The sequence below is a fragment of the Apium graveolens genome, chromosome 7 (genome assembly GCF_009905375.1).
Source record: "Apium graveolens cultivar Ventura chromosome 7, ASM990537v1, whole genome shotgun sequence".
NCBI lineage: Eukaryota > Viridiplantae > Streptophyta > Magnoliopsida > Apiales > Apiaceae > Apium > Apium graveolens.
Window position 1 is genome coordinate 229,695,798 of NC_133653.1, and position 27,593 is coordinate 229,723,390.

A 27,593-nucleotide genomic window follows, 5' to 3' on the forward strand; every position below is an offset into this window, starting at 1 on the left:
TGAGGTCTATCATTCTATTAAATCTTTGGGTAATAGGGGATTGATTTTAAAGTTAAACTTTGAGAAAGCATTTGACACTGTAAAGTGGAGTTTTCTTTTCAAGACCATGAAGTGCCTAGGATTGGGTAGTAGATGGATCAAGTGGATGGAAGATTTTTTCAAGACAATTAGGTTGTCCGTCTTGATCAATGGTCGCCCTACTAAAGAGTTCAATATCTCAAATAGAGTTAGGCAAGGAGACCCTTTGTCCCTTATGCTCTTTAACTTGGCAAGAGAATTTTTAAGCAAAATGCTTATCAAAGCAAGTGAGCTAGGGTTGCTTGAGTGTTTGCAATTGAGAAAGGATGGTCAGAGTATAACTCATTTGCAATATGCAGACAATATAATAGTGTTTTTGCAGGGCAATATGAAGTCAATCTCGGGAGTAAAAAGAGTGTTGCAGTGTTTCCAATTGCTTTCTGGATTAAAGATTAATTTTCAGAAAAGCAGTATATACTCTTGTCATATCCCAGGGAAGGAGATGAAGTTATTTGCAGGCAAGTTGGGTTGTAAAGTAGGTACTTGGCCTTTAATATATTTGGAAAGTCAAATGGGTATAAGTCCAAGAAAGGCCATTTTTTGGAAGCCTCTGATGGAGAAATTTAAAAATAAATTGGCTAATTGGAAAAGAGATAGCCCGAATCAAGCCGGAAGGCTGTCTCTAGTAAAATCTGCATTGGACAGCCTCCCAATATATTGGTTTGGCTGTATAGGGTTCCTGTGGGAATTTATAAACAGTTGAAAAAGATTTTTTCTGGGGAGACATTTCAAGGGATGGAGAGATTAGTTGTATAAATATGCATCTTAAAGCTTGGAATCTAATATATAAATCCAAGAAGATGGGAGGTTTGGGATTAAGTTCATTACAACAAAGAAACTTAATGCTACTGTACGAATGGTGGTTCAAATGGCAAGATGATAGGAAGGTAGATTGTAATGTGTGGTTAAGAGATAAGTATGGTTGCTATAAGGGGGAGGGATTAAAACAACTGGGTAATTATAAGTCTTGTTCAGTTACGGTGCAAGATATTTTAAAAGCAGTTGTTAAATTCTCTAAGTCGGGTCATATGGGCCTAGGTAGTTTAAGATGGATAGTTTCTGATGGGGGGTCAATTTTATTCTGGGAAGACTACTGGTATCAGGATAAACCTATTATGGATAGATTTAGCAGGCTTTATAACATAACCAAATTAAAATAGAAAGAAATTAAAATTTTCAAGGTTTTGTGGGATTGTTATCATAGGAGTGGTGAAGTCTTTTGGAATAGAAAATTGAGAAGTTGGGAGATGGAAGAATTGAAAGAGTTGAGCAGGATAGTGGATTCAATATAGTTGAGTAATAAGCAAGATAGGTTAGTTTGGGTCCCAGTGATGGAAATTTTTACCACTAGAGCTGCATATGAATTAATAAGTGGAAAGGTCATTCCATGTGGTGATCTTTGGGAAGTTATCTGGAAATGTAAAGAGCATGAGACAGTGAAATTGTTTTTTGGAAAATTCAGTCTGGGATAGTACCAACAAAAGTCTGGTTAGCTAGTAGAATTAGTAATTTTAGTGACTATAAGTTATGTCTACCATGTGGTCTGGAACAGGAGTCTCATGATCATTTATTTTGAAAATGTACATCATCTAGGAGAATCTGGATTCTTATACTAAGCTGGTGGGGAATAGTTTTAAGAGTATACATAGAAGATTTGAAATCTATGTGGAGATCCAGGAAATTTTTTTATCATGAGAGGATTAAGCAGGTTTGGTCTAGTATTTTAGTGTCTACATTATGGACCATTTGGCTGCACATGAATCATTGTTTATTTGAAAATAGCTCTCCAAATTATAAGCAAGCTTTTATTTTGATACAAAGTAGAGCTTTGGAGTGGTGCTTAGCAAATGGCATCATCAGTAAGAAGAGAATTCGGTGATTGTCCCATAATCCAGTTGGAGTAGTTAAATCAAGTGAAAAAGATCTTTGGTGGGAGCTAATCAATAAGAATAATTTCGATATTGTTGTATTTATTGATGGTAGTTTTAGAAAGGTTCAAAGGGTGGGATTCTGGATGGTATTGGATGTGTGATTCAGTCAGCTTCAGGTGAAGTTTTGTTGCAATTTGCTGGTCTTGCTGCATCTCATAATGCTTTTGAATTGGAATTCTATGCTCAAGAAGTCTTGTTAATGATACTAAAAGATAGTATTTGGAAGCAAATCCATATACCGGTTCTTTCAGACAATGAGAAGTTGGTAAAACAGGCTGATATGGCTATACTTCAGGAGAGATTTTGGAGTGGTAAAGAATTAGATATTCAGATAAAGCATGTTAGTAGAGGATGGAATACAATAGCAGATGGCCATGCAAAAGAAGTTCTATTAGGGAATTTATTTTGGGAGTTCGTAAATAAATATTTAGTTTAGTGATTCATTTGGTGGTGAGTATTAAATTAGTAAGAATTTAGAATTATAGGTGTAAACACTTGTAATATAGGGTCATTATGATAGCTTGAGTATATAAAAAAGCTATCAGATTGTTTCTTGGAAGTTTAAACGATTTCTTTGGGGAGTAGTATTGAGGCTGTAGGGCTTCTATGACAAAGTCTATGGGGATCAATAGGGAGTAATATATAGTGGGATCATTGCATGCAAATGAATCAGAGAAATCACTTCAGTTCTAAAATCACTTCCATCTGAGAGAGGATAAGTTTGATTAGGGTTTCTTCAGTTTATCAAAACATAATGGAGGAAGAAAATGTGAATTTTAATGCTATATGGTTGATGCATAGTGTTAGGTAATGAATCACACACAGAGGGGGGATGGGTGAATGTGTTTTTCTGATTTTAGGCTTTTCTTGAAAGTTAATGGTTGAACAAAGTAAATTAAATCTTGTATAGAAAAGTGTTCATGCAGACTATAAGCTTGCAGAAAATAAAGAACACAGATCTTCAAAACTCGCTTAATTTTTGTATTAAAAATTAAGATATTTTGCTACAAAATTTCTAAGCTCTTTGAAGTTAAAGAACTCAGCTTCTTCTCGAGAGTGTTACAAGGATTTTTATCTAAATTGTTACTTCTAACTAGAGGACCAGTGTTAACTTTATATCTCAGTTAACTGCTGGTTTACACAATGGATAATAAACATGCTATTAACTTTTCTAAACCGTCACTTTTCATTTCCATTTATAGAAAATCAAATCTTCCATTTCTGGCTTAGCATATCTTTGGCATCCCGTGTCTACTTTAATCTTCCTCTGTCAGTTAATCTTTGCCATTGATCTTGCACACTCTTCAAGGTGCTTTTTGTAGACTTGTCAATCTAGCTGTTGGATTGTTTGTTGATTGTTTATCTTGGATATTGAACTGATCTGCAATTCTGTACTTTAAGACTGTACTTCGAGATCTCCAGTTTGAATTACTAGAACACTTGACATGTCGATAAGTACATAGTCTTATCAAGATCTTTAGCATTCTATAATGAGTTTGGCTTGTAGAGGTCTTCAGCTTGTCGAGATCTCTAGTCTTCATATCTTCACTTTGACTTGTAGATATCTTTGAGTTCTCGAATGAATGTAGACTTGTCGATAACTCTGAGTTCTCCAGTGAAGGAATGATTTGTCGATATCTTCTTGAGTTCTCGAGTAGCTTTCCTAACTTCTCTACTCCCGGTGGATAAGGCTTATCCGTCGAGTAGACATTGCTCATCCGTCGAGTAGCCATTGCTCATCCGTCGAGTAGATGTTGTTGATCCATCGAGTAGACACTGCGCATCCATCCAGTAGAAGTTGCTCATCCATCGAGTAGACACTGCTCATCCATCGAGTAGATTTTTCTCATCTGTCGGTATTCTCTGGAGTTTGAATGACTTCTCGTTAAGCCATTCTGGAGTTCTTTAATGACTTCTCTATAACATTAAATCTGTGATTTGTAGAGATCTCGACTTAGAACATTTTTCTTCAAACAGATTTATTCAACTCCAAGCTTCTTCAATATTCTTCCGAGGCATGATCTTCTTGATCTTCTTCCAGATAGTTACCTTAGGCTTGATACTGTTTTAGGAAAAAGACTCTAGACTGCTCCCTTGTATTTTTATAGACTTTAAGTGTTACAAGTACAAAATACAAATTTAGATAACAATACAACTTACTTAGGGTTGACAAGTTGTCTTAATCTTGTTAAAGTACAGGAATGTCTTTTCAACAATCTCCCCCAATTTGTGAGAAGATTGCTTCATACAAATTCATGTCTGTTAACAAGACTAACCCCAAGTTTAAAACTGATGGAAGATAATATTAAAACATAAATCTTGATAGAATTACAACTTATAAAACATAGGATTCACCATGTTCTAAGATTACAAGAATCAGGTAAAGACAGTTTTTACATCTACTTCTTCTCTAAGTTTATCCTTCAAGTGATCAAGAATTTCAAGTTCTTCTATGATGAGTATTCCACTTAGAGCTTCCACAAGTTTTTGCCTTGCTGCCTTAGGGTACCCCTGGTCCAGATACTCTAAACTGAATCTTGAGAATCCACCAACTTTGATGTTTAGAAATCTACCATCTTTAGAAATTCTTCTCATTCCTTTTGCTTTCAACTTTTCTGATCTTTTTATAAACATATCTATTCCTTCATCATGTTTCCTTCTTCTTATTTCAGCTTCAGCCTTATCTCTTTTCTTTATTTCCTCCCTTTCAATCAACCATTCAGCCAGAGATGATCTCCAAGTCCTTGTAACAGTGTCCTTGCCTTTTAACAAACTTAACACTCTCTTAATTTCTGCAGGAGTCAAAGAATCCATTAAGTCTTTGTTTAGAAGAGTGAATGTACCATCCTTAAAATAGACTCTAACTTCTCTCAGGGATACAACCCAGACTTTGACAAATTCCTCAGCTGGATTTTGGAAATGGTCTTCATCTGAGATGCACCAATTTAGAGGTAGAAAGTCAGATTCTTTAAAGCAATTACAGATGGCCCTTTCAGTGACTTCTACTTCTTTTACAGGTTTGAATTTCTTAGGCTTTCTCCCCACAGATTTGAGTTTGAATTTTAGTAAATGTTTGGCTAAAGGTAGGGTTGTTATTTTCTTGAGATTTGTGAGGCTTGAGGTGATTGGAATTTTTAGGAAGGAGTTGGCAGTTTGTCTGTAAAGAAATTTTAGCTTAGGTGTTTGGGAAGATTTGATGTTAGAGATAGTTGATGTTGTGGGTTGAGCTAATGTTTGAGGTGGTTGTGTTTGGATTTTTAGGGTTGTTTGAGTTCCTGAATGATCATGAGGTTTTCTGCTCTTCCTCTCCCCTCTTCTCCTCTTCTCTTCATTTTTTTAGTCATCCTTCTTCTTCTTCTCTACGCCCTTGCTTCCAGATGGCTTAGTAGACTGACTTGAATTTAAGCCAGAAGGATTTTGATCATCTTTCTTCTGCTCATCATCATCCAAATCATCCTTGTTGAATTTTGTTTTGGGCAAGTTGGCTTCTGCATTATTCAGATATCTTCTCAACAGTTTTATCATCTCCTCATCTTCAACAGTTTTGTTCCTTTTTACTTTCAGCTCAGTTTCTAGAGTCATTATGAGCCTTTTGTTTTCCATGACACACTGTTTAGAAACTTGAAAATGTTTGAAATGTTTGGTAGTAGAATAAATGTATGCCACTCTCTTGCTAGGCTGTAGATAAGCTTCTGGGAAAGTGGCTACTTGTGCATTCTTCAATTTTGTTAGCAAGAGAGTATCTTCATGAATCACTATCCTGACTTTGCTTATCAAAACATCTAATTCAGATGCCCTCCTAGAGATAAGATAGTTACGGGACACCTGCATACATCTGTCTACCCCTGAGTCATTGATGTTGACCACTATCCTTCTTTCCTTGGAATTGTCTTTAGTTACCAAGATCACTCTTATTGAGTTTATTGTCATGTCCAATGCTTTTTTGTAGGTGAAGAAATTGTCATTGAGAGAGACTCTGAGTGCCTTAAACAGTTCATCAAATTCTCTACTTTGAAGAAATTATCATTGAGAGAAACTCTGAGTGCCTTAAGCACTTCATCAAATTCTTTGTTTTGACTGGGATCCTCAGCTTCTTTAAAAAATCTCCCCATTCCAGTATCAACTTTTCGATTTAAACTCTCTCCAGCACTTTGGACTTGTTGTTGAGATGACCTTGACTGTGCTAACCTAGCCTTTATCCCCCCTAGTCTCGTTGACAGACATGAGAAGGGGAGTAGGGATTTCAGGTCTTACTTGTTCAGGCAAAAAAAGTAGTGGTATGTTGAGTTTACCCATGATGGCTCCTAAAGCTATGGAATTTTGCATTTGAAGATGCTTATGGGAGTCCACCAGAGTTTGAATGTCTGTTTGTTGGCTCTTGACAAGAGATGTCAAATCCTGAACTTGTGCAGTGAGAGAGGAGTTGGAGTCTTGCAATGCTGTGACTTGATCTTGTAGAGACTGAATTTGCAGATTTGTTGAGGTGGATCCAGGCTGATAAGAGCTGCTAGATGTGCCAAAGTGTTCTTCTACAGCCTCTTTGATCCCTTCCATCAGCAATGTTGAAGGCTTATATCTGCTCTGGTGAAGTTGATCCAGCTAGACCTTGGTCTCATTTGAGTGAGTAATTTGTTGCTGGATCACTGTATGGAGATTTGTGAAGGATAGTTTGAGATTTTTGACTTCCTTCTCAATAGAGGCGAGATCCATCCTAGCCATTTGCTCAGAAAAATGCTTGAATTTCGAAGAGATCTGCTCTTGAGATGGTATGATCTTGTCCATTTTCTCATTCACCAATTTCTGATTCTGTCTACATGACCAGTGAGCTTGATTTCAAGAGCCTTACCAAACAGATGAAATGCTTTGAGCTGAGCTTTGTATACATCTGTAATGGCATCATAGACAGCTTCTGGACTCAAGTCTTTTGCATTGCTGCCTAGAATAGTAACATACTCTTCTCTAAATCTGGCCAAAACTTGATTCATCTCCAAGGCAAAGTCCTCAGACAGCCATGCATCCACATTCCCATCTAGCTAAGCATCATTGACAATTTTCTCCTTTTGCTCCTCAACTTCTTCATTATAAGCAAGCATAATGGCTTGATAATCTTGGTTGCTCATGTTTGAAATTAAAAGATGTTGTGAGATGTTAGCCAGTCCAGAGATCTGCTCTACTAGTAGATCATCTACAGGAGTTGGTTGAGAGGCAGATTCTTGTAGCCACTGAGAGAGTATGTGAGGTTGTTGAGGTTGAGAGCTTGATGGTTCATCAGAAACTCCTGTGACTGAGATCACAGTTTGACTCACAGATTTCTCTGTGGTTATGACAGTGTGTTGTCCTCCACTTGTAGTAGGAACCTCCAATTGAATTGGAGGGGATTTGACCGGGTTACTGTCATGTGCACCAGCCTCAAACCCTTGCGTGTCTTGCAACACACTGGCACTTGAATGTGCTAAGCTTGCCTCCCCTATGACAGGATCATGGACAATTGTACTCCTAACTTCAACTGCAAAGGCAATTTCTGCTAGAGTTATGAGGGGAGTTGTTTCTTCATAAGGAACCTCCAATTGAATTGGAGAGGATTTAGATAGCTCCCCCTCAGGAGTACTAACCTCAAACCTTTCATTCTGTGAGGACTGTTTTGCACATGAAGGTGCATTAGAGATATCCATGAGGTCTTCAGTAAAGACTGATGAACCCCCCATGTTTGTGATGATGTCATCAAGGTCTACCCCAGCATGTAGCCTTTCACCATCTAAATGAGGTGTCTGGGTGGTGAGCAAAGCTTCTTGAGCTAAGTCACTTGATTTTTGGTGCACTTGAGAAATGGAGTCAAGTGGAATTAGAATAGAAGAAATATTAGATAGAAGAGATTGTTGCTCAGTTGTGAGTGTTGGCAGTTCCCCTGAATAGATGAGGGAGCTTCAAGAGATGTGCTCTCACAGTGAGTGCCTTCCTTGTTTCTCCTACCATACACTTGAATTGCTTCTTGTGCAGGCTGTGTAGACTCACTCCTGATTGTTTTTATAACTGCATCATGTTGTGAGGATGTAGAGGAAGATAGAGTGGTCAGCTCAGTTTGTTTACTTCTTTTGGATCCTTTGACCAGAGGTGGTACTCTTTCAGCTTTCTCCTCACCACTCTCATTTAACACGACTAGGTTTACCCCCCCCCCCCCCCTTTCACTTCTTTTTACTGACCTCACCTTTTTGAGAATATGAGGTAGTTTGTTTCCTAGCTTCTAAAGGTTGTGAAAGAATGGTTGCAGCTTGGAAAGATTCTTATTGGTGATCCTGTGTTTGTAATTCCACATGTTCAGGAATCACAGCTGTACTAGATTGTGCATTAGATCTCATGTCAGGCATAGGATAAGGATAAGTCCTAAATCTTTCCAACATAAATGGAGTGATTTTCAGACTTACATTGACCTTATTCTTTATAGTAAGTGAGCCAAATATTATCTTGGACACTTGCTTACAATTGCCTATCTTAGTACTTTCTATACCATTTAACAGATGTATGTCAGCTACTTTATTATTTAAAGTGGACATAATAAATCTAGGAAAGAAAATTTCCTTACCTCTAGCTGTTAGGGGCATAACCAGCCTGGTTACAAGTTCTTCCATGATCAGTAGACCAACATTCAGGTGTCTGTTGTGAGCAATTGAATACACCAGCTTTTGCACAACACTTGAGATATTGTCATCTCTAGTTTTTCTGCAAGTAAAGGCCCTTACTACAGAGTCAAAGATGAATGACCACTTCTTCCTTAGATTGGTTCTGTTTAAGGTTGACAGGTTGATTCTCCCACCATAATTGATGAAGTCCATAAACTCAGTCAGCTCATCAGGAGTTGGTACCTCCACCAGATTCTCAGTTGGCATCCCCAAAGCTCTATTCACATCTTGGTCATTGAATTCTATTCGTTGGCCTCCAATTGTGCATGTCACCACCAGAGAGAGAGTTGTTGTTAACATCAGTCCTCACTACAGCTATAGTCTAGAAATCATGCAGCACATCTAGATACAGTACTGGATTTGCAGTCAAAACACCTGCAAGATAGGATTCAGACAACATCTTTACAAACCCCTTGAAACTATCAGGAGCTTGGTTTGCATCAGTGAAAGCAAGATAGTTAGTTCCTTTCTCCCGGATAGATGCCCTAGCAACATTTTGAGCCATAGTTGATTGATGAAAATGAATGGGTAGAAAAAATCTCTGAGAAAGGATGAAAAATGAGAGAGAAAACGGTTATGGATTGAAAGCTAGGTCACTTTAGATCTCGAAAGCTGTAAGTATAGGTATGTATCGAGAAGTCTGGGTATTTATAGTAAAAGAAGATGACTTGTTGAAAACTCAAAAATAGATATTTGGAGTTTGTCTATCGAGAAGTCATTTAGAGATTTGAAGTACATGTCGAGAAGTCATTGTAAATTACTCTTAGTGAACTCAAAAATGACTTATCGAAATGTCAGATTAATGCCCAGTTTGTCCAAAAAGGACTGAATTAATTTTAACTTTTATTTGAATAAATTCAAAATAAAATTAGAATAAATTTTCCAAAAGTAATTTACCAAAATAATTTATCAATTTAAATTATCTCAGATCTGAGTTATTGATAAGTCAAGAATTGTACTTGTAGAGAACTCTGGTGAATAAATCATTATTAGATAACTCTACAAGGACTTATCGATAAGTCATTTTAAACCTATCGAGAAGTTACTCGAGAAGTCAGTAAGTGACTTATCGAGGACTCACTCGAGAAGTCCTAAAATGACTTGTCGAGAAGTCAATTTATACTTATCGAGAACTCAGTTCTCTAGATACTTTTGGTTACTGTAATTCTGTCTTGAGTTAATTTTACATATTAAGGATGTAAATTAACAACTAAGCAGTTTACTCAGAATTTGAAAAATTCCAAGTTAAATGCATTGAAAAATAAATGTGCAGAGATTTCTGAAATATTTATAATTAATATTTCAGTTAATTTCCAATTTAATCAAATTAATTTTGATTTACCGGAGATTAATCTGCTGCAAAATATTAACTGAGTTCTTGCCTTAGGATGAAGAATTGAGCATTCCAATTTTACTTACAAGTTTAGTGAAAGTTGTTTCATCCACAGGTTTAGTAAAAATGTCAGCTAGTTGTTTTTCTGTTGGTACAAAAATAGGTTTAATGCTAAATCAGGATACAGGTCTTAGAAAGACAAAATTGACATTTTCCACTGGAACTCTTTCCGTCAACTCTTCATCCAGCAGAATCTGTATTTATGAAACCAACAGCTCCAAAACTGATTACCTTGGAATGTCATAATCCCAAGTTGAGCTTCCTTCCAGTATCTTAAGATCCTCTTTCTCCCCCTGAGGTTGTGCAATCAAACTCGGGTGTATGATATGAGCTTCCATTGCCATGATTCTCTTGTTGATTAGTTTCTTCATTTCCTTAGTCTGACAAACTTTACAAACTTCAACTTGAGCAAGCTCCATCTTAAGCATGTCTCTTACCAACTCCTTTTTGACAAGGTGTTAATTTTCTTGAAAATTAAGGAGGACAGATTTTTAAGCCAGAGCTTATTTCTTTCTCCTGATACCTTGGTGTAGAAGCAACAAATACCATCCTTATTTGTTGAGTCAAAATCTTCAACAAACAAGCTTCCTTTCCTTGCTCCCTTAAGAGCAACTTCACCAGTTTTCTTGCTGATAACAATGCATTCTCCTTGTAGAATAAGACTTGAGACCATTGTCTACAATATGCTAATTCTGAAAAGACTCACTTCAAGATCAGCTACCAGTGCTACATTAATCAAATACAATATTTTCAAAACATTCTTGCCATATCCCACTTTGAATCCTTTGCTGTTGTCTCCAAAGGTCACAAATGGGCCAACTTTCTCCTCAAGTTGTGATAGCAGGGCTTTACCACCAGTCATATGCCTGGAACATCCACTGTCTATGATCCAGAAGACTTTCTTCACTTGCCCTGCACACAATGAGTCTTAAGTGTGTTTGGAAACCCAATCAGTGTTGGGTAGTTTCTTATTGATAACTTTTTCAGGAGAAGTAGAATGAGTAATTTTAGAAGAAACATAATTTAGTGATTGTTGTGCATGTTTTCCTTCTAATGTAGGCTCATTTCTTGATTCTTTAAGGTCTACTCTCAGGTTATGGCAACTTTTCATTACCTTCATGTTGCAAGGAATGCAGTCAAACTTGTCACCGAATGAATAGGGATCATTAGAATTAGCTTCATTGTAATTGCAAGCTCCTTCAGCTGGCTTGCTAACAACCTTTTACAAAGGTGAGTTAGATGATTTGAAGAGCCACATTTTTCACACTTCTTTCTAGGAGCATTTGCAACATAAGCAAAATTATTGCTTTTGTTTATCCCTATTTTTCCACTTCTATTTCTCTTTTTCTTTCTTGCATCTCCAGCTTTGGTTTCTTGAACAAGAGTCTTGGGACTATGTTTGTTCATGAGCTTCTCTTCAGTTTTTGAAGACTGGACTGATTCTTCAGTTTTATTTTCTTTATCTGCATCATCAATTTCTTGCTTGATTATCAATTCTTCTTCACTGAAGTTGACTACACATGCTTTGAATGTAGGTGCATTAACCTCTTTTAAAAAGGTTGGATCATTCTCAGTTTTCTTGGCTTTCCTTTTGTCACCTACAGTCATCTTTTTATCACTCATGTCTTCATAGTCAAGGCCAATAGCAATGTTTGCATATGGCTTATTCTTCTCATGATACTGTTCAACCAGTTAAGATGCATTTCTGAAAGATTTTATCTTTACTTCATTCTTTTATAGCTTCTCCCTTAATACTGCTTCAATTTCATTAGCACACTTGACCTTTTTCTTGAGATAAGCATTTTCTTGTTTTAAATCTTCAAGCTCGACCAGCAACAATTCAGTTTCTTTCTTCTCACTCTCGAGCTTCTTATTTATCTTTGTTAATCTGCTAACTTCTTCATTAGCAGCAACCATGCTTGTGTGAATGTGAAACATTTCTGTGCTCATCTTTTCAACAGTTTCCTTGTATTGATTCACGTTTAAATCAATAGTGGTAAAAATTGGTGTTTGTCATTTTGATGAGGATGATTCACCTTGCTCCAAGATCATTAGAGCATAGTTTCCAACTTCCTCATCTTCATCATTATCTGAATCATCCCAACTATTTCTCTCTGCAATGTAAGCTTTGCTCTGTTGCTTTTTCATAAGAGCTTCATACTTTGCTTCCAGTTCAAGATAAGCTTTGTCTTTCTTTGCCTTCTTGGTTTTCCTGCATTCCGTAGCAAAGTGGCCTAGTTCATCACAATTGAAGCACCTTATATTGGATTTGTCAACATATCCAGTTTTATAACCACTCTTGTTGTCAGAATTGTACTTCCCTTTCTCTTTCCAGCTGTTGTCTTTGTTGAATAATTGTCCTTTATTCCTGAAGAACCTTGGCTTCTTTACTCTAATGTTAGAATTTTTTTTAGCTAGATAGGCCATAGACTGATCTAGCTCATCCAATTCCTCAAGAGTGTAAAACTCATCCTTTTCCAACTCTAATATGACTTGCTCCTGTGAATCATTTGTTCTCTGCTCACTTGTTGAGGTAACTGAAGTTTGAGATCTTAGTTCATTATTGAATGAATGGCTTTCATTAACAATTAAAGCACTTGAGCCATCCACAACATGTCTTTGACCAGACCTCAGCGATTGCCTTTGAATCATCTTTAGTTCATATATTTTGAGAATCCCATATAGAACTTCCAGAGTTATTCTGCTCAAGTCTCTTCCTTCCCTGATTGCTGAGATTTTCTGTTCCAAATGGTCAGGGAGAGTAAGCAAGAACTTTAGATTCACCTCTTCAGCTTTATAGTATTTGTCATGAAGCTGCAAGTCATTTATCAGCTTGTTGAATCTTTCAAACATATCAGTAATATTTTCCTTAGGCTTAGCCATGAAACCCTCATACTGTGAAATCAGTATCCTTCTTTGATTAGATCTAACCTCCTCAGTTCCTTCACATAATATCTCAATCTTTTCCCATATCTGCTTGGCAGTGTCACAGTTGACAATATTATTGTACATCACATTGTCAAGTGTCTCAATTAATATCATTTGCAAGCTGCTATCAAGGGAAACTTTCTCCTTTTCAGGATCAAAAACTCAGCAGGATCTTTTGGAGCATAATGAGCTGGTATGACCATGTCTCTATCTGTAGATTCCTCAACTCTTACCATAGGAATGAAAGGTCCATTCTTGAGGATCTGAATATAGAATGGATTGGCCATCCTGATAAACAGCATCATTTTCTTTTTCCAAAGAGTGTGGTTAGCTTTGTCAAAGGTAGGAATTTTGATGCTACTGATTTTCTGTGTATTCATTTTTTCAAGATCTTGAATCTGTTTACTTTCAGATTTTGCTCTGATACCACTTGTTAGGTAATGAATCACACACGGAGGGGGGGGGTGAATGTGTTTTTCTGATTTTAGGCTTTTCTTGAAAGTTAATGGTTGAACAAAGTAAATTAAATCTTGTATATAAAAGTGTTCATGTAGACTATAAGCTTACAGAACAGATCTTCAAAACTCACTTAATTTTTGTATTAAAAATTAAGATGTTTTGCTACAAAATTTCTAAGCTTTTTGAAGTTAAAGAACTCAGCTTCTTCTTGAGAGTGTTACAAGGATTTTTATCTAAATTGTTACTTCTAACTAGAGGACCAGTGTTAACTTTATATCTCAGTTAACTGATGGTTTACACAATGAATAATAAACATGCTATTAACTTTTCTAAACTGTCACTTGTCATTTCCATTTATAGAATAGCAAATCTTCCATTTCTGGCTTAGCATATCTATGGCATCCCGTGTCACTTTAATCTTCCTCTGTCAGTTAATCTTTGCCATCGATCTTGCACACTCTTCAAGCTGCTTTTTGTAGACTTGTCAATCCAGCTGTTGGATTGTTTGTTGATTGTTTATCTTGGATATTGAACTGATCTGTAATTCTGTACTTTGAGACTGTACTTCGAGATCTCCAGTTTGAATTAATAAAACACTTGACATCTCGATAAGTACATAGGCTTATCGAGATCTCTAGCACTCCATAATGAGTTTGGCTTGTAGAGGTCTTCAGCTTGTCGAGATCTCTAGTCTTCATATCTTCACTTTGACTTGTAGATATCTCTGAGTTCTCGAATGAATGTAGACTTGTCGATAACTCTGAGTTCTCCAGTGAAGGAATGACTTGTCGATATCTTCTTGAGTTCTCGAGTAGCTTTCCTGACTTCTCTACTCCCGGTGGATAAGGCTTATCCGTCGAGTAGACATTGCTCATCCGTCGAGTAGACATTGCTCATCCGTCGAGTAGATGTTGCTGATCCATCGAGTAGACACTGCTCATCTATCGAGTATAAGTTGCTCATCCATCGAGTAGACACTGCTCATCCATCGAATAGATTTTGCTCATCCGTCGGTACTCTCTGGAGTTTGAATGACTTCTCGATAAGCCATTCTGGAGTTCTCGAATGACTTCTCTATAACATTAAATCTGTGACTTGTAGAGATCTTGACTTAGAACATTTTTCTTCAAACAGGTTTATTCAACTCCAAGCTTCTTCAAAATTCTTCTGAGGCATGATCTTCTTGATCTTCTTCCAGATAGAATCCTTAGGCTTGATACTGTTTTAGAAAAAAGATTCCAGTATGCTCCTTTGTATTTTTACAGACTTTAAGTATTACAAGCAAAATACAAATTTAGATAACAATACAACTTAGTTAGGGTTGACAAGTTGTCTTAGTCTTGTTAAAGTACAGGCATGTCTTTTACAACACCTAGCAAAGGTGTGATCAAGTGTAATGTGCATAGCTTTTTTTCACAAAAAGCTTTGCCAAATGGAAAATATTCGGGTATTGGTGTTGTGTTCAGGGATTCTGTAGGAGTCATTCTTCACATGACTGCGGGCTCATTGAGATTTGAAGATCAGAGGGAGAATGAGTTCGATGATTTGTTGGTGGGCTTAGAGGAGGCTTATTTTAAGGGTTACAAGAAGATTATTCTAGAGACTGATTATGTGGATGCTTATTGGGAGTTTTTTAATTCTACAGTGGTGGGAGGGCGTCCTCAGTATGTGTATATTATGTGACAACTCAATTAGCACAAGACTGATAGGAACTATAAGTGTGAGTTAAGGTTGGTTGATAGAGAGACTAATGAGTTAGCAGCATACTTGGCTGAGTATGGTGCTAATCACTAAGATCAAATGGTAATCATTGAGGAGGACTTTGGGAGAATTGAATAATTGTAGTATTTAGATATGGGCTTGGAAAGTATTGAGTCGAGGTTTAGGGCCATTAGGCAAGGTGAGGCTGAGCCTGCTATTCTGGCAAATGAAGTTGTTGATCTTCAAGAAGATGATTTGCCTCAGGATGCAGAGGACAATGCTGTTCAGGGTCAGGATTTGATTTTGCAGGACATTGTTGTTGGGGTTGGAAGTGCAGAGGGTAACATAGATGACGAAGAATTTGCTGAGCTCGAGGTTGTGATTGGTCTTCCGGCTGCTGGGGCGGAAGAGGAAGCTGGTGTCGTGCAAGGGATTGGTGTTGAGGAAGAAATGGAGTTCTAAGTTTGCACAGAAGCAGCAGGAAGCAGTGAGGCTGGCTGGGGTATCCCAATAGTCTTTTTAATTTTATTTTTAAGCTTATATTTTAGAAAAATGCAGCTTTAGTGGGATTGATTAATTACTAGCTATTTTGTGCTGAAGATTGGATTATTATGTTTGGTTTTCACTAGCTCTTTTTCAAATGGGCTAGTTATATGTAATGGTGGATGTTTGGGCTTGGTCCCTTTAATATAATTTGCTTTTTAATTTTTTTTAATGTTTATATAAAGAAATTGAACTTTCATGTAATTAGGTTACAATCATGAATTTTATGGTGTTTGGTTTATTAATATGTAACCAAAACATATTTAGATTATATTTGTTAATCATTAATCATTTGATACTTGTAACTTGTGGTGATAATAAATGATGTTAGTAATAAAGTTCTTATAATTTGTCATAACTATAAAAGTTTTTTGAATTTGAAATATAACAAATCAAGTATTGTAACTTTGGCTAACGTTCAAATGATACCACTTTTTTATCATTAGAACTTAAATTCAATTACAACCACTTATTTATAAAGTCGTCTTTTAGTCCTAACTATAATTTTTTTTATTTCAATAACATAATACCATTTCCGCACACACTTTTATACTCTCTCCCGTCTTTTCTCTCACTCCCTCCTCTCTCTCATCCTTTTTCTATCAATTCTCTCTCTTTCTCTCGTCACTGTTAATTGTATAAATTTTCTTGAGCATCGATCTCATTACTGTTTCAAATTAGAGAAGGTCGACGAACTGTTGTTTTGCTGCTTGAAGAAGTACTTTCGAAGTTATATATACACATTGTTATGCCCAAAATTTGGTACGAGAATTATAAGGATCAAAGTCGGGTCAATCAAATAAAAATAAAGCAAAGATATCAACAATTAGCTGAAATTAGGGCCGACCCTCTTTCCTGAAAAGGAAATGGGGCACCTTCCCAAAAATACACCTCAAAGGCTCCCTACAAGTTATGGCGCACCTTTTGCAGGAGAAGTTAAAGGTTGATGACAATGGTGGTGCCAACATACAAAAAGGTTACGACGCACCCTCACTTTCAGCTTGGCACATAATACGACTTGGACATACTACTTGGACGAACTCTTTGGATACTTCAGGAGGACGATGGAGAATTATTACTAATTTATTTGTTGTAGGTACTCTATTGAAAAACTCATTCTTGTAATGCAACCATAGGAAGGCGGTGTCCAGAGCCAGAGACCTTCAAGGGCATGTTTGGACAGAAGGCCTCCTCATGTAGTCAATGAGTATACTCGTTGGGGATGTGGGGTTAAACTTCGGTGTGTACTTTGGGAACTCTATCTCTGTAGTCAATGAGTTTCGTCGTTGGGAGAATTCAGAATATCCTGCACTTCGCACCCCAAAAGCATGAGACTAGTTGTCCTATAATCTGGTAGGGGCTCCTTTTTCGAAGGACACAGATGAGTCCAACATTTGGTGTAAACCATAGCTATACTTGCGTCCGCGGACTAGAGAAGCAGCTGGTAGCGGAGGGTTATCCTCGGTCCGAGAGATGCCTTAATTGCGAAATTAGATTACACTACTATGAAATGCGTATATTGGATTACACTATTATGAAATGCGTATTTCGCCGGCTAAAATTGGCCACTTTTTTGAAATCGGCTATTTTTATCATTCTTATATTAAAATAGGTTATTTTTGTTGCTCGCCCCGTAACTTAATAATCCAAAAAATTTTAAGTTACATAATTATGTTAAACCAAAATAAATGAAGTCTTGCTTTAATTTAAAAGCACAGTTTTTTTAAAATTCAATCCATTGAAAATCATTTAAGTTTGAATCAATTTTTATCACATTTAATTAGCCCGGTTTGGAAATTTCTAAAAATTTCGATTTGATTAATAAAACTGAAGTATGATGAATACTTTCTTGAATAAAATTATGAAATAAAATTAGTAATCAATTTATATAAAAATATATTTTTGAAAGTACAAGACTAAAAGAATCAAATTAATTTAAAACCAAAAAATTAAAGGGATTTTTGCATAAATATCCAAGTTGCATAAACTATTTGCAGAAATACGGATCAACCTCATATGCAATCACATCTGCAACAGTTTCAACTTCATATATAATCCACGTCCATATATTTGCAAATATTTTCATAAAAAGTGGTATTTTTGATAAATTCCCAAAAATCAATATTTTGTCACATAAGAAACGGGGAACGAATTAGGGTTATATTTGGTTTAAATAAAAAATTGTGTTAAAAAAAGAGAAAAATATGGTTTACATATTTCTTGAAAAAGAAAACATAATACAGGTCAGGCAGTCATGTTGGGAATATGAATATTATATCTTGTATCTTTACATATCTTTACAAGTGTACATACATTCCCGATCACTATCAGTGAGAAAACACAAGTCAGCTAAGTTTGGGATTTGGGGGGTAGCTATGGATGGTCTGAGACCTAGAAAGAACAAGCTCATCAATGGTTTCACTACTGCTGAGGTCCTTTTCTCACCTTCATTTATTATTACTTACTTACATTATATACCCAATTGCCTTTACTATCTTGCTCTGTCCTTTTTTTTTTCAAGAAATGTTGATTTTGTCATTTCTGTAACTCTTATTGCCTGCTGTTATTATCTTTTTTCACCATGTTTCTGTTCATTACTTTGTTACATCTTTAGATTATATATTCTGGGACTAGGTTTAAGAAGCCCCTTAAAATCACACATATATTTCGAGTAATTTTTACCTAAAACTGGGGGTAGTAGAGGATTCGTTTACTAACTAATTAGTGGATGCCTAATTTTAATAGGGGTGCTTTGCACATCGTTTATCTCAAGGTTAGGTAAATAATAGTTGTATGCCCCATTATGTGAGTGGAGTATTTCACATTACAAAGATGAGGTACAGGTCATTTTGATTTCTTTGATGTGAAACACCAATCTCCTCGCTGTTGTAAACTGAAAATATCTCTGTGCATTGGTGAGACTGTTACCCGTTTTTGCAAAATTAGATGTTATATTTGCGTATTTCAATTTTTTTCCAGCATTTTTAGTATCGTGCATTATTGTATTTTATAAAGGCTATAAAGGTAGAATAAAGGCAATATACTATGAAGCCTAGAAATTAGACGAAGAAGAGATAGAATACCATAGTTTAAAGATATGAGAAGAGATACCAGGCAAAGTTCCTTAACATCCGTAACAAGTGAAATATTCTATTTAAAATTTCATAATTTAGATCGTAAAATCTTAAAATATTACAGCTATGTGCCTATGTCTATATCGTGTCTGAACCAAGTTTAGTCAAATTCGAACTTTAAACTCTGATCCTACTCCAAACCCAATGATCCTAATTCTAGAATATTTTTTGTTATAATGTAATAAACTATTGATTGATTGCAATTAACTTATGTATCTCAACGACAAAACATAACATTTATTAGATCATACTGAATTTTTTTGGTCCGCATCAGTAGTTGTGTAAGCGTTAGTGTGTGATATACAGAACCTATCTCCAGCACTTTTTTCTTCTTTTTTTGTTGGTTTCAATGCTCTATTTATTGTTCTGATAATTAAAAGTTAAAAACCCCAAATGTACAGACTTTACATTTATGTCGAGAAGCCTTTGCAAGTGAAGCTTGTCAGTTTGATTATCAATAGTTTCTGTATTTGTGCATGTGTGCTTGTGTGTGTGCCTGTACCCAATGTTGAAATCTTAATATTTGTTATAATCTAGTCATGTATCTAAGGTACATCTTTACAAGATATGTTCTGTTGATAGGCTTCTTGTTCACCATTCTTGTTCCTTGTATACTTGTTTCATTAATAATTTATATTTACTGAAACTACTTAGGAATCTTGGTGTGTGAAATCACTTTTTTATTAACTTGTGGATTCAGTTTCTGAAATTTGTATATCTTGCGTTCTTGCTGTCATCTCATCTTCATTTAGGTATAAGCATGAAATGTTCTATATTCACTTAACTTTGCATCTTGTAGTATCAGTTCTTTTCACAAGTTTGCTAAAAGTTTTATGTATTTTTTGTTCACAAAAATGTATTTTTCCCAAATGAATGAGTCTAAAATTCTGTTTCTGGTAATTAAAACAGATTGAGAAAATGGAAAAATTGCTCAGTGAAACAGGAGATAAGTGTTTGAACGTTGAATTTTTCAAGAAACTTGCAAGAAGTTTTAAGTAAGTTTTTCATGCAGTTTGTATAGTGTCTTTCACACTTGCTAGACTGTTTACAACTTCAAGATGTATGTAACACTTTCTTATAGATTTTTCCACAACTTACTTTTAGCTCTGCAAGTGCCCGTGCCACAAAACAAAAATTGAAGTGGAGTGAGGTTGTTATTCCCTAATCTTCAATTATTTCTCACTGTTCCTGTTATTTGTTCTGTATACAATCTTAAACTTGCACTACTGTATATCTTCAATAATTGTGATTATGTTTTAGGTCCAGACTTGGTACCAGAACAGGCAGTTAGAATCTGGATCCAAGGATAAGAAACCAGATGTCTCCACCTTAAATAAAACAGATGAAACTATAACATCTAAAGGTACTCTTTCTGTTACTTTCTTTTGTCACTACATGGCAAAGAAATCGATACTCATGTTATACTGAGAAAGGTTAATAGCTTTATCCAACTGAAAAGGGGTGATTCCATCTGATGAAGCATTTTATGTCCTAGAAAATATAATTTTTGAAAATGTATTCTCCTTTCCATGTCAACTAAGTGGTTCCGCATAATGTTCATTAGCTGTTTTACTATATTAGCTAGAGCTTGCAGATGTTTACCTATACCAAATAATTATTGATTACTATCCAGCCACATACTACTTGTTAGTACCATCAGTTGTATAGTCACTAATAATAGTGCTGCCTAATTGTTAATGAGTTTGATTTGCATATGCCATACTGTCAACAAATCTATCTTTCTTTCACTAGCCATATTTTTATCCTTCAACACATTTCTGCGACTCTGATATATAATCAAACCAACTGTATTCTTCGATATTTACTTCTCAGTTCTTTGTTACTCATTTTAGTGGAGCACTTCTCTGACATTAAATTTGCTGATATACATGTACCTCGTTTTTTCCCCTACGGTAACTGGTATATTTTCGTTTTCTTGTTAAAAAGATGCAGGAGATGAGAAGCATGATTACTCAAATTTAAAGTTCGAAGCTAAGTCTTCAAATGATGGTGCATGGTAAGCAACTGTATCAGACTTCAAAAAAGGTGTTTGCTAGATTATATTTACAATAAATCATTAGCTAGTTCACTACCTATTGTGAAAGGCGAGCCATTGACATAGGCGAGAAGGCAATTTCTAACAGGCTCGTGCTTTTGGACTTGCAGAGCAAGGTGCGAGGCAACTCATAGAACAAAAACAATAAATTAAATTCCACATGCAAATAAAGTGTATCATTTCAACTACCTCGAAAAAAAGGACTCCCTAATTAAAGATCACTCACCATTCTAGCCGTGTCTTCAAAAAGTATCATCAATTTGATTATAATATGTACATGAATATATATACACCATATGCATACTAGGCCATATATGTATATAGATCTCTGTCTTCCTGGCTTCAATATACATATGTATCCCTCGTGACCTGTGTCCTCAACTTTGCACCTAGCCCCTAGGCTCCCGGACGTGTTGTGCCCAACACCTTCTGGCTCGAACAACAACTGCTTGGAATATAGTCCGGAATCAATTTATTTATCCCCAAGTTTCTCATGTACATCTTACTTGAATTTCTTTACTTGGGTGCTTGTGGTTATCTATTTGATTAGGCTGTAATCCCTAAGCTTGTTTATTCTGTATGGTGTGGTCTAAACTTGACGGACCAGTTTCCTCATATTACCATATAATTACATATGAATATCTTTCCCATTTGTTAACAACCAATCAACATTACAGATAAAAAGGAAATAACATAATGCTTAGAGAATCTACGTGCAGTAAAATTTGTAGTGGTAAGAGTTGATGTTCTTACTTGCCCAAAAAATAATGTTGATATTTAAGATTTTATGCCAATATTAAGCATGAACGAGGAAATTATTTAGGCCACATAAGCATGACTTAAATACCGTCAATGCTCTCCAGTTTCTTAGTTACTTGATACATGACTACATATTTAGACCAGCATCTGATATCAAAACGTTAAAGAAAATAATAAATATATACCTTAAATATAGTAATATAGTATACAAAAAGTTGCCTGATGAAATGTTTGTTTTAATCTTAAAAATCACAAGAGACTTAACTTAATGTACATATTTGTTTACGAAACTAGATTACATCTTTATGGTGCCGTTGACAAAAATATAAACATAAATTAATCATTAACTTGAGCTTATCTCCACAAATAACATTGTAAATTGAGGTATTGATATATTCTTATTTAATTAGCATTCAAGCTTTCACCTTAATTTAAGGGAACAGTACAGGACATGAATTAGGTACTAAATGTAATGAGTTTTAATCTTTTGTGTTTGTCTTAAATCATTGCTACTTGTAGTTTTACAAGCTTGTAATATTTTTACTTTAAGCCAGAAAAATGATTCAGTTTTCCCGATTTTTTTACCTTTTCTTATTTTTCATGTGCTTTAGGTACGATGTTGAAAAGTTTGTCACTTACCGAACTTCTAGGTCAAAACAAACTGTAAGTATTTAAGCAAATATTCTTGTATTTCTATTGTGTTGTCTTTAGGTTACAAGTCCTTGCATGTCAGTTGTAGGTCGGGTTGGTTGGATATTATGCTGTTTAATACCGATATATGTTGTTAGGGGTTCCCTACCTGTTATACATTTGTGGGGTTTTAATGTTTATATATTCATTATAAAAGGGACTGCATTTTGTATATACATGGTCAGTATTACCTAGCAGATACAAGTCATTTGTATTTGTTTCCCTCTAATTTAACTCACCTACACAATTTCATAGCCGATTAATATAGCGCAGTGATGTTCTCTTTTGTTTTCCAGTCGCATGTCTTATAATCTCTCATAATAGTGTGAAATTTTCCACAGTAATGTTACTATGAAAACCTAGTATAAATTATTAATAGCTGTTTATAGTGTTACTTAAATTTTAGTGTGGCACTTGTAATAGGAAGCCCGTGTGAGATTTGTTGGGTATGGGCCAGAGGACGATGAATGGTTGAATGTGAAAGAGTCTATTCGTGAATGCTCTCTTGGAATAGACCACTCAGAATGCCAGATTTTGAAGCCTGGAAATCATGTTGTGTGCTTCCAGGTTAACGCCCTTCCTAATTTTTCTTGTTATTTTCATGACCCATATCTGCTGTAGCCTAAAGTATATAGTATTAGACCATTTTACTTGGCTAATAAGGTTATAATTTACTATAATCCAGGAGAAGAATGATTCTGCAAAATACTATGATGCTCATATTGTTGATATTAAAAGAAAGAGGCATGATGCTAGGGGCTGCAGATGTGATTTTCATATTCGTTACAACCACGATAATGTCGAGGTAATGCAAGCACTGTATTTTACCGATGATCTTTCTTTTCCTTTCCCTTTTTCGAGACAAAGTTAGAATGATGAACCCTAACAAGTTTCCACCTTTTACTTCAGGAAACGGTTGATTTGAACAGATTGTATCGCCGACCAGAATTTGAAAGGCCCCACCAAAGAGATGCTTAATTGCTGCATAAGTCGCAATCAGTTGCTTGCTAGTTGTTACATTTCGTCTTAGTTGTATCGCCCTCTGTTAACTAAAAAGAAATCCCTGCTTACATGTTATCTTTGTTGCACCTGGGATAACCATACATTAACAAGTCAGTTGACCTGTAGATCAAAGCACAGTGCGTTGAAAACATAGAACAATTGTATTAGTCAGATAACTAGGAGGGTTTATAGAACATTTTGGCTATCTATAAAAAAAGCTGTAAATTGTTGCAGGCCTCTTTTGAATTGCTTTAAACAAGTGTCCTATTTATGAATGCTGAAAATTGTGCAGATCCAAATCATGCAACCCCAATTCAACTCGTATCAAAATCCTAATATTGCTCATTCTTTAATAAACTTATATCGGATGGTTTTGCATTTTTGGGGCACAAATAAGACTTGAAGAATTAAACTGGGATTGATTAGTTTTCTTAAATTCAAAGTAAGATTTTCACTTATTATATTTCAGTTTTATGATTACATAAATGTAATTGTGTATAATAGTAGTTGTCATCTTAGTATTCCTGTTTGATCAAATCCTGTTGTATTGTAAGTTTTTTCTGTATATGTATAATGGGCCTGTTTGGCCAAAGAGCTTATATATAAGCTCATAAGTATTTATCGGAGAGTGTTTATCTACCTAATTTATAAGTCAAATTTTTAATTTATAAGCTATTAAGTTGAATGTTAGTAATAATATCTCGTTGAATAGCAAATCGTATATTACAAAAAAAATATTTTGCCGAGCATGCAATCATCACATTTTTACTCATGATTTTCCGCGCTGTCCTAAAAAACCCAAAACTGTTCTATCAAAATGGCTCCTTATAATATATGAGTTTTTTTTATAACTGTTGACGTATGTGTATATGAAATAATCATATTATTTTTCAGTAACAAAAAAAATTATAACTAGCATGGATGCCCGCTTCGTGGCGTTGGTTTTTTAATAAATTAAGAGGACAATCAAGTGATTACACAGAACTGTTTTTGCAAAATTAGGAGTTTGAATGCGTAGTGTTATTTTTTTTATGACGGTGGCCAGGAAATGGAAGAAGGTTAAATAAATGGGATTACATTATTGTGAAAACCGTTTAAAAAGGATTGAGCGCGATAATTTTGTATTTCTTGTTTTTTTTGCCGGACTACTCCCTCTTCTTTATTATTTTCGGTCTGTAGTGGAACTTGAGAATGAAATAAGGTGAAGATTTTAATATAACGTTGACGGTTACTCAGCAATAGAAACTGTACGTTTAAGAGTGACAAAGTAGTAGTGCTAAACATAATGTGGTTGTGTAGTATATGAGTAATGTCATAACACAACCTATGTGGCAATCAATTACCAAGGTAAAACTGCATTTCGTTATACTTGAAAATCATAAAATTCATTACATAATAGTTTAACCTCCTCACTTTGAAGTTTGGAGGGAAAAATGGAAGCGTGGGGACATATAGTTTCACATTGTACTGAATACAAAATTCAAGCAAAATAGATTGTTGAAATCATCAGGATTTGATTCTTTGTTCAGTACTGGGTTCATAGATTGGGTTTCTGTTTTGTCGGTGGAGACCGAAAGGTAAAATTTGACATCATGTCCAGGTGGTAGCTACTGGTTGATCCCTGTCAAAGGCAGTAAAGTGAAGAACGGTGTCAGAATAAGCTTCTATATAATATTGACAAATGAAGGTTGGGGCGTAATGCCATACCGTTGCTGCATAGAGGCTGTGGCCTCTGTTAGATGGTTTGGATCGATGAAGGCTGTGCAAATATTTGTTGCCAAGTAAGTTTTGGCCTTGTGGAGTACATTGAATTTCTTGATGATAAGTTTGATGGTGTATTTCCTGTTAACCAATGCTTTCAACTCCGAAGGTAACGAATTATCTTCTCCCATCTGAATGTAGACTAAGAAGTTAGCGGTCTGTGGAATGAAGCATGAAATGATAGGTTAAAGTATTAGTTGTTACCTGTTTCAGTAGGTGGACAACTCTTTTTCCAAGGACAACTCTTACCTGCTGGTCGTTGAGGATGATGTCAATGCAACCCGTGTTATCCGATGCCTTTAAAGTTACCTTGAATATATGTATATTGAAGAGGCCGAAGAAGGTATTAATTTGCTGTTAAATGTAGACACTATTTTTTTGGGGGAGAAGTTTGTAATCTGTCACTGACCTCTTGTCGGGGCAAGGCAGGATACGATTGCAATGCATACAATACCATTTTTCTTGCTCAAATTCTATTTCTCCAAAGGATTGTGTGCAAATCGTCTTGTACCATGGATTGGTCTCTTCCACATCAGTGATAATAAGATGTGCACAAATTTGTCTCTGCAAGTACATAAGCTATAATATTGAACGAAGAAAAACTGGTACTTGTTTAGCTTTGCAGTACCATGATGTATTCCTTCCCCAGGCTTATAATCCTCGCAACATTAAGCATTTCCACCACTGCATGCTTGTCCATTTCATACATTCCTTGTTGGAAGGCAGGTTGTGTCAATATAATGATATTTGGAAAATGTTAAAATTGTTACATACATGACATTACTGTAAGCATTGTGTCAATCTAAAATCTTTACTTACTTCTGCCTTAGCTGCATCACACTGTAATGATTGTAGTTGATATAACATTCAGTTCCCCCTACACTTTAAAGATCGACTTGATCTTGGTAGGGAAACGTTTATTTATACATGCAAAGTGTTTATAGAGAAGCGTCAAAATACGTAAACAGTATTTGAATTGACGAATAAGGGGAAGAACTTACTACTTTCATACCATTCCACAATCCTACTCGGCTACTTGCAATAATCAGTATAGTAGGTTTTTCATGAACTTCTTTCATCTGTTCATCAAACATTTCAGCAAATGTATCCCAGAAAGTGATATTGATTGAGGACCTATGCATTATTTCCGGGATATTTGACGAATAAGGATGAAAATAACCTAAAAATATGCAAATTAAATGTAGAAGGAAAATGTAACCTTCCATCAGTGAGTATTAGCTTAACTTGCTTCTGAGCATCATTGAATTTGTTAACCAAATGTGTGAGTGGCTGATAAGATTTGACAATTCCAATTACATCTGTGGATACAATTATTTGCACTTGTTAGTTTCAGTTCAAGGTTTACATGTTAAAAACTTTTATTTATTGATTTCACCTGCCAAGTGAGTTGTTTGTTTTGTAAGCTCCATCAGCTCACTATGATCATAGAAATCAAAAGCATTACTTTCAATAGTACATGTACTTTCCTCAATCTCTTTAATTTGAGTGTCTTTTGAGAAAACCAACTGCACATCATTCGCGAGGCATAAGAACTTGTCATCGGGTTTGTATGCCTGAACGAAAAACTTCCTAATGATATAGCACTTGCCCACAGTGAACTTATCTTTTAGCGCGTCATCTGCGTTTCCAGGGATGAAAGCGTGCATCCTGCTATTCTGGGGGGTTTGCAGAAAGTGGGCATTAAATTCTGCAGCTGAATGTATAATACTAAAGCTTCATAACATAGTTTACCTTGTCATCTAAGAGAATGATGTTGAAACTTTTGAAAATCTCGCCCTTTCTTGTAGCTCCTCTCCAGAACCTTGTAACTCTTACTCTTATTTTCCAATCAAACTTCCCAACTTTGAGGCTACTTAGGTCGTCAAACTTTGCTTTGGACATGATGTTCTTCAGAGCCTAGCTACAGTGCTAAATAGTTTGGTTGTTGAAAGTTCTCTGTTGTGAATAACTTACCTTATAGTTAGAAAACCATAATGTGTTATGTTTATCACCTACCACCATTTGCACTTATGTTTGATTTGATAACAACATTTACTTACCCACAAATGTAAATGATGAAGGAAATTTTTAATTATATTCCTTTATATTTGATTGTGGTGTGCTTATAATTTACCTGTTTGTTTTTTTCAAATGGCAAAAATCAACAATTCTTCTGCTTACTTTTAGTTTTATAGCTTGCAGCCGTAGGTGGACAATTTTGCAAATATTGTATCGTTGTAAGGTATTTGTAATGTATGGTAATTTCTCTGTAATTTGTTATTATTTGGCATGAGCAATATGGGCAACTACTTCATTCATATCTTATCATAATTAAATGCAGTCAATTACAGCTGATGTTGATAACAAAATAGATTATGACCGAGTCTGAATAGTTACAACTGCAAACATTGCCTTTACGTAGACAAAATTCCCCATCTTACTGAATCTCCTAGTTCTCTTCACTTAGCCTTCTTTTTATGG

General features: G+C 35.5%; 1 protein-coding gene across 6 annotated transcripts; it reads left to right on the forward strand.

Moving 5' to 3' along the window:
• Positions 1–17,958: 17,958 nt before the first annotated feature.
• On the forward strand, positions 17,959–23,579 carry LOC141675290 (protein SAWADEE HOMEODOMAIN HOMOLOG 2-like). Of its 6 annotated transcripts, none has more exons than XM_074482007.1 (9): positions 17,959–18,142; positions 19,754–19,839; positions 19,949–19,994; positions 20,111–20,207; positions 20,798–20,861; positions 22,271–22,322; positions 22,773–22,916; positions 23,035–23,154; positions 23,259–23,579. In XM_074482007.1, the coding sequence occupies exons 1-9, from the start codon at positions 18,086–18,088 to the stop codon at positions 23,325–23,327; spliced, it is 735 nt and encodes a 244-aa protein (XP_074338108.1). In that variant the 5' UTR covers positions 17,959–18,085; the 3' UTR covers positions 23,328–23,579. The 6 variants fall into 6 exon arrangements, with proteins under 6 accessions (XP_074338108.1, XP_074338110.1, XP_074338107.1 ...); XM_074482006.1 differs by having other exon boundaries at positions 17,960–18,142; positions 20,105–20,207; XM_074482004.1 differs by having other exon boundaries at positions 17,960–18,142; positions 20,792–20,861.
• The last annotated feature ends 4,014 nt before the right edge of the window (positions 23,580–27,593 follow it).